The 8523-nt window shown below is 31.4% G+C and overlaps 1 protein-coding gene across 1 annotated transcript in view; it reads right to left on the reverse strand.

The window, feature by feature from the left end:
* LOC108906935 overlaps window positions 1-6971 on the reverse strand; it is a 9544-nt gene extending 2573 nt beyond the window's left edge. The window contains exons 1-8 of the mRNA XM_018710380.1: window positions 6811-6971; window positions 6576-6761; window positions 6334-6517; window positions 6072-6277; window positions 5888-6004; window positions 4884-5030; window positions 4650-4827; window positions 4364-4590 (exon numbers count right to left, since the gene is read on the reverse strand). Of these exons, the coding sequence (XP_018565896.1) occupies window positions 4364-4590; window positions 4650-4827; window positions 4884-5030; window positions 5888-6004; window positions 6072-6277; window positions 6334-6517; window positions 6576-6761; window positions 6811-6863 (1298 nt within the window). The 5' untranslated portion in view covers window positions 6864-6971. The remainder of the gene's footprint in view (window positions 1-4363; window positions 4591-4649; window positions 4828-4883; window positions 5031-5887; window positions 6005-6071; window positions 6278-6333; window positions 6518-6575; window positions 6762-6810) is intronic.
* Window positions 6972-8523: the final 1552 nt, after the last annotated feature.

Raw genomic sequence — 8523 nt, forward strand, 5'->3', positions numbered from 1 at the left:
CTTTCCGCAGCTCCTTTAATTGTTTGTTATTGTTATCACGATTATTCTTTAAAATAAAGTTATATAGTCATTAACGTTATTGAAACTGACAGCTGCTATACAGCTCGTTGAGAAATGAGGTTAAGTTGGTCGCTATAAGCTACGCCCTACGTCCAATGTGTCAGAGCCAACTTCGACCACGTTTTTATTTGAACGCTCGTTATTTATTTGCGCAAACACAGTGTCATGTTGTCTTCATATGCTTATGTTATGATGAAAATAAATATTTTAACATAAACAACTGTTTTTTTTTTCTATATACATTCTGACTTATAATTTATTTTTTAAAAACTAAATTATTGTCCTATCTTAGTCATGTTGACTAAATAGTTGGAACAACAATAATCCAAAAAAATATACATTTTAGCATCATCAATTGTAAAATTTCATGTTGTTTATGTATTCGTTATGTATCAATTGCAATGCACAAAAAGCAAAGAAATAATAAAAAATATTATTAACGAAAATATTGATGTGTTTACCTCAAAATTGTCCAATGTCACCCCGGTTTACGTTACTTAATTTTCTGTACGATTTTTATTTTGATTTAATGACTAAAAAATAATATAAATTTCTGAAATTTCGTTGGCTTTAGGAAGTTTAGAATTACCTCTTTTTACGAGGGCTATATTTTAAAATGTTTTCATGTTTATTTCATTTATTTAGTTTATAAGTAATGATAATACAGGGAGGCCCTTATTAATGGGTCATAGAATAACTGTATAGATTGTAGGCATTAAAATAGTAGGACTATAGGAAACTATATGTGCCTTACTATAATGTTGCTGGTTTATGATGTACAGAACGTTAAAATTTGGTTTTAAATTTCAAATTTATTCCTTTCATAAAAATTGCATAAAACAGAGGCGTTTGATAGTAAGAAATCCGAATTTGAGCTTAATTTTTAGATATCCTTAGATGGCACTAGATATACACTACTGCATAGTTATCTATCCTTGCAACATATTTAAGCTCTGCCTGGCTTTTGAATAAATCATTTGATACGTTGATTATTTTCGAGATATTCCCACTTTAATGATTGTCAGAGTATAATTTCTGACCACTAACCACTAAATATTATTCCGGAAACAACTTAAGTAAGCTCTGTCTTTTGAAGACAGTGCTAGTGACAGCAAAAAACAATGTGGCTTGTCTTGGCAGAAACTTATTCAGTATTTCAAAAATAATAATCTTAAGTGGATTTTTTACTTACGATATCCCAAGACACAACTAATTTAGACATTTTAAAAAATGTGAGTGAAATATAACGGCTGCGTTTCAGCAGGAGATATTTTTATTTGTTCCAAAACCGCAGGTATATAGCCAAATTATAAAATTTTTCACTTTTCCTGAACTGGATGAAATGAATGAATTTTCATCCCAATCGTTTACATTTACATGCTGCAACACAAGTAAATAAAACTGCGATTTTAAAAATTCAACATGAAAGACTTTATCTTCATCCACATCATTTTAGGCCTGTCCAAAATTTGTTTCCCATTAACTTATCTATTAGAATTAGGAGGCTATTTTTATGAGACTTGCTTATATCTAATTGGAGAAACAATCACATTTGGGAACAAGAAAACCTTTATTCAATTAGAGAAAGATATTTCCAACATGAGTTTTCAATAAATATTTGGCGTAATGGCATTAATGATGAGGATAATTTGTAATTTTTCAAAATAGTTTACCAGATGTATTAAATTGTTTTTCACTAGACCTGCTCATTATACTTCACTAGTTGGAAACCTTTCGAACGAAAATTTCCCTCAAAAGTGGATAGGTCATGGCAGCAAATTTCCTTGGCCAAATTGTAACCCTAACCTCACCTGCTTACATTTTAAATTTTGGGGCTACTTATAGACTTAGTTAATAGCTACGTTCGGCAAACTGTTACGGATTAGGGGTGGAGTGGATTGGGAGTGAATTCAGAATTTTTAAGAGTTCACAGAGCAAATTATAAACAAACTTTTCAGAATCTGGAATCTGACGTTTACAAGAGAAAAAAATTTAGGTTAGATGTTTTGTGTTCAAAAGTAAAATGAATTTTCCCTTTGCAATTGTAAATTATGTTCGTGAAATATTCGATGATTCTTCCGAGGAAGAAGAAATCAATGAAAAAGTTGACCGATATGCCGAATATACGGTACCACATTAATTAAATGATGTATATTTGTTTTAGCAAAGTACATAACATATACAGTATAGCAAAGTTTACAGAAATAGTATCACAGACCAATAACAGAGAAATAGTATTCTGTAAACTTTGGTTTTAGGTTAGGTTACCTATTTTACTCCGTAAACACTATCTCGAAGAGGTGGGATATATAGAGTGAGTTCTGAGTGTTCCTCTCCAACGTAAACGAACGGTAAATAAATTGCTCTAGTCACTCTAATTGTAATAAACGAATTGGGTTGGAGTGAAAAGAGTTAGCGGAGTTGGATAGCCGAACGCGCCTTATAAAGACATTGTTTCATGTGAAAATATTCTGCGAATAATTCACGCAGGAGTTAATGCCATTAGGAACAATAAAGGCATTTTATTTCGAGTAAGACATCATTTAAATAAAGGAATATGAAAATATATTGAGATAAATTGAAGATAAAGTTTGCTTAGGTTAGTACCAAAATAATATAAGTAGTGGTACGAAAGCAAAGTGGGAACATCTCGAAATTGGAGTGATGTATTGATATGAAACAAGTATACCTTTTTACCTTAGAAATAATCAGCTTATAAAATTATTTAATCAAAATGTAAATAGGACTTTGCATAAAAATGTTGCGATCAAAGATAATAATGCAACAGTGAGATAATACTGCCCCTATCTAAAAATTGTTCATATTCGGATCTCTCTATCAAAAATCTCCTGTTGTAAAGATGTCTGTCAATTTCACTAAATATATATTTATCACGTAATAAATTTGAAATTTAAAATCAATTTATTATTTTGATATCTACAATTACTCTATGACCTTTACATTATGGACCACTCTGTATAAAACAAGACTGTAAAGATAATATAAATAAGGATAATGTAAGGTATATAAAGCAGAGTATAAACATGTTTCAGAAAATGCCTTAGTGATTGTGTTTTAACTTAAAACACAATAATTTTGTTTGTTAGTAACATTTTACATAGATTTAAAGCATCAAAGGGTTATACAAAATGCAAGTTGGGGTTACAATAATAGTTATTATAAAAAGTTGTATATACCTATATTAAAAACTTACTGAATTCTAGCAAAAAAAAATTAACAAAAAATGAAGATACTTATTTGTGGAGTAATTTGCATTTTTTCTTTATTACCTATTTTATTTATTTTTGTCACTGTGAAAAACAATTGAAAGTTACCCTGGTAGCAAAATCTTGCACAAGGCACTTATACAAGACTGCTGTGTACCTATTGCCGAAATCAGCATCAGGTTTACTGCAAGATTCATTGTGCAATTGTCTTGATCAAAGCTTTCATTGGATTTGATTCAGGGCACTTGAGCACAAAGGGGTAAATTAAAGCAAGTGGCTATGTTGCAAACTTACATTAGAATTAAGTAAGACATATTGTACTTGACTTATACTAATTCACCCCTTTGGACTCAAGTACTTTTGGTTAAGCCTGGTACAAGTATTGTAAAAGTATCTTGCATAAGAAACGATATAAATTTCAGCAATAGACACAAAACAATCTGACACAATTTGGCTATTTTAAGTAAACTTGAAACAACTTGTATTAGAATTGCACACGATTGTGCTACCAGGGTATATACCAAAAAGACCAGTCAAGAGTTATTTTTATGAAAATAGTTATGCCTAACCAAAAATCTCACACTGACAGAAAATTAGATAAATAAAAAGCTACTCTGTGAACTTATATCATTGTTGGTTACAAATACTAAAAGAAGTAATAATCGAGTAAACATCATCTGTAGCTATGGAAACTGACACAAACAAATTTAAACTGTCAAAAATTATTGAAAATGCGATTTCCTTCTCAATTCTGAACACATCCTGTATTTTTGAATTTATGAATCAAGATATCAAGATACAGTTGTCACTGTTCAATTATTCTCAAAATTCGAGCCCAAGACACCTTAGCTATTTCTTATTAATCCCTTCGGCAAATAAGAGAAATCTCCCTAAAGTTGGGTATTTTCAACTTCTGATAAATGTATCTTCCAGTTAAATCTATATCTGTCTCATAAAACACATGTGCATAAGAAAGCAACAGACTTAGATTTAACTGACAGTGAAGAAACTGACCCTTAGTGTTGAAATTGGCTCCCTCCACATAATCATAACAAAATGATACAAACTGTACTTACAATTCTTTAACCATTTCTTTATGGCTGTAAAAATCAGAGCAGAACAGCTTATTCTCCAATCCGCCCAATTCACTCTTGAATTCACAGACAACTTCCAAGGACTTCTGCAAATCAAAGTCCGGCTCATTTGTAAGAATCCTTACAATTGATTTGATCATATTAAATCTTTCTCCAATACTCTTCAAATTGTAATCTCCATATTTGCAAATGATCTTGTTCATTTTTTCCTAAAAAAAAATATAGGTATGTACTTAGATATTGAATTTTAAAATCGAGTAAGTCTTACTGTTCGTAAAGTACAGCTCTGTAGATCTTTGTTGATGTACTGAAGAATTTTTCTGAAAAATTGGTCAGAGTTATCAATATCTTTCTTTTCTTGGATGTACAAAATTTTCAGTAAAATATACTGGGATAAAAATTTTATGACCATGTCTTCGATTTCCTTAAGACTCTCCAGTTTTGCTCTGAAAAAATTGTGTATTTCAATATTTGCAATTCCTTTGCAAACGTTGCAACATACTGATAAATTTTTTGTTCCTGTTGAGCATACTTGTACTTTGTTTGAGCAATATGATGTTCAGCTAATTTTTCAGAGATATTGTCCAACATTCCACACATTCTACGCTTTGTTTCTTCTTTGCCTTCCCTGCTCATTTGTGTATAAGCACTAGAGAAAATTGTTACAGAATTATCTTTTGTATATATTCTTTGAAACATATATTACAAGTGCATATTACTAGAACTATGAATTAATTTTTAAGGATTTACAATGGATTATATGTCGCATCGGAAACTTCTGTAAATATATTCATGTCAGAGCTCCGTTTTTACTTTCTATTATGTGACATTTTGCTGAAGTGTAAACAGCATATTTACTTTTCAGCTCCGTAGATGTCGAATTATGAAGCAACAAAACATCATTTGCGGAGTTTTACATATCCTGTTTAATTCAAAGAAAAATGCAGTGCTGTTGAAAATTTACAGTGAACATACTTCATCAATAAATACATGTGAGTATTGGTTACGACGTTTTAAAAGGTGGTGATTTCGATACAGTTGACAAAGAACACTGGTCAACTGAAAAAGTTCAAAGATAAGAAACTGTAAGCATTACTCATCCAAGATTCATGTCAAACGCAAGATGAACTTGCTGGATCATTGAATGTTGATCACACAACAATTTTCAAACGTTTAAATGCATTTGGTATAATTCAAAACCAAGGAAATTGGGAAAAGTAGTGGTTAGTGATGGATATTTTTTTTAATAATAATAACACAATTTTTCATAATAAAGCTTTGAATTTACAAAAAATATCCTCAAAATTAGTTCGTAGTCCTAGTAAAATTGGGAAGCAGTTTTCATTTTGAGAGCATTTCTGTTTCAGGTAAGTTGTTTGATATTGATTTTTTTTTAAATAAATGCATGTTCCTTTAAGAATTGTCAGTGACCTTATTTATGTCAGTAAATTTTTTCAATTCTAAAAATCTGCGAAAATACTGATTAATGAAATATTTTTGACTTACTTTTCCTCCAGATGTAATATGGAATCGATATCAGTCTTATTTAAATAATGTAACATTTCTCTTGCTTTTTCTACCTCAATTTTCATTATTACATAATTTTGATGACTATGGAGAATCCTGTAACGAATGTTAAAACAAATTTAAATATACTTGTATTTTAAATTTTTCTTTTTCAATGACATACCTATTTTTCATAATATTTAAAGTATTTGATATAGGATCATTTGTGCTTATTGTGTCTGAAAAAGTTTGGTTTTCTGCATCAGCCATGCTTAAACTGGAGGGATAAAATTCTACTTCTAACAACGGTGTTAAGAAAGAGGTTATATTGTCGAAATTTTCTTTGCATTTCTTCATATCTATATTATTTATAAAATTAGGCACAGAACCCTAAAAAATAACACAATGAATAATGCATAATTCAGCAGAAAAGTATTTGCACATACAAATTCAAAATTATATAGATTAGATCCATACTTCACCAGCTGAGCATGTAGTTTACCGTTTACTTCATCTAATTTTTCTCCTAATGAGTTGCACATTTCTTGTGTGGATTTTAGTTTTAATGCAGTCTTAATTTCTTCAGAGGTCTCAGTGGCTATATCTTTAACAAGTTCAATTTGCAAGGCTCTGCAAAGAACATGTTAATAGTAATAAATGTAACACTGAACATATATTTTTACATTACTCGTTTATTTTTGCCAGTTCATCAAGGTGCTTATTTTCTTCTAAAGCTAATTCAATTTCATCTTCAAGTAGTTCAATTTCCAGTTCAGTCATATCTACATCAAAAATACCTGGATATTCTGATTTAATACTTTTAACTTCTTGTTCATATTTCTCGCCCATTAATGGTACTTTCAATTCTGAAAATCTAAAAGAACTTAATAGACAAACATTTGTATCGAAAATTAATATCTTACTCTGCATTTTCTATAGGAGACAAGTAATTTTCTTTGGATAAAGAAGTACACATCCAGTTTAATAACCTTTTCAAATCTTTATCATCTGTATCAAACCAAGCTTTTATAACATTTGGGCCTACATTTAGTAAAGAAATATTTAATTCAGTGAATACTTTTAATAAATCTTCTCCATTATAATTAGACATTTTTAAAAATATTTTATAAAATTGAATAGAACACAACCGTTGATATATAACCTCACATGTCACAATTTGAGATTGAGATTCAAATATTCAAATTTTCAGTAGAACCAACCTAAGTAGTTAGAATAAAAAATTATTTCCCAATGATAGTATCCGATTAGTGTGAACATGGAGACTAGATAGTATAGTCTCCATGAGTGTGAAATTGGAGCGAATTTGGTCGTAGGTAAAGTATAGTACGTAATACGTGGTGTAATGCAATTACGCACTCATAGAATAACGCACTCGCCGCTACGCGGCGTCGTGCGTAACTTTTCCATTCCTGTGTAAAATGCTTTCTACAACACTTATTACGTAATATACTATTGTAGGTCGAGATCTGGGAGTTAGTTCGGCAGATAACGAGTAACCTGGTACCTTTGTGTTCATCATACAAAATTCGACAGAAGACGTTTCGGCTGTTTTTGAGGAGGCCTTACAGTTCCGACAATTTGTTCGTACGTAACCTACATTTCCGCAATCGTAACATGTTAAAGATGTCGCCAGTTTGGGAGGTGCGAGGGGAGGAGACGAAATTGCATCGGATATCGGCAAAGAGTAAGTCCTTGATTGTTTTTGTACCAATTTTCGACAATCTTCTTTTAAATGGCCAACATTCCTACAATAGGAACAACGTGGTTTCTTTAAATTAGATTTGCCTTGGTCAACATCAAAGGATTCATGCAAAATTACCTCAGCAATGCGCGACTGTTCCAAAAGTTCAGAAAAACTTTCAATTTTATTGCTAGGAACCAGGGACCTTAATGTAATAACGGTACCGGTCCGGTTACGGTTCGGATAGAAATGTACCATTTCGGTTTCGGTTCGGTTACGGTCCACTAGCTGATATTTGGGTCCGGTTCTGACCAGCCTTTTTCGGTCCAAAGGGTTTTTATTGGTTTTCCCTTGTGACGTAATATCATTACAATTATAGTGAAATAATTCTTCCTGATATTTTTTCCATTTAATTATGCATTTGTAAAATTCAATACTTAACAATAATTATTATATTATATAGTGACTGCAAAAGTATGGCAACGGAATATGTTTAGTTATCGAAATATGTATGAAGAGTAATTTTAGTAATTTTTTTGGTTGCATCAGTCATCAATCAGTATAAAAAATTTAATTATTTAAATTTAAACGATGATGAACACAGTATTATTTATCTAGGATAGATGATGATAATCTGTTTAAGAAAATGATACGTAACACCTGCGTAACACGATCACAACAAAAAAAGTTTGTGACAAAAACAAACGGTAAAGTAAAATGGCGTTGCTACCACAAATACACAGACAATAAGACAAAACGCGGAGAAACGGTTTGACGTAGCCGCTAGACATGACAATCCCCTCCTCAGGCAAGCCGTTGACTACGTACCCGACGTGACCGACAAACACAAAAGACCTAGACACCAACTTTTTGACCCTGGGTGACCACCCCAATGACCCCCCCCCTGCCCGCTAACCTTTTCTGTTTCAGAGAC

This window comes from Anoplophora glabripennis, unplaced genomic scaffold (assembly GCF_000390285.2).
Source record: "Anoplophora glabripennis isolate ALB-LARVAE unplaced genomic scaffold, Agla_2.0 scaffold297, whole genome shotgun sequence".
In the NCBI taxonomy this organism is placed as follows: domain Eukaryota; kingdom Metazoa; phylum Arthropoda; class Insecta; order Coleoptera; family Cerambycidae; genus Anoplophora; species Anoplophora glabripennis.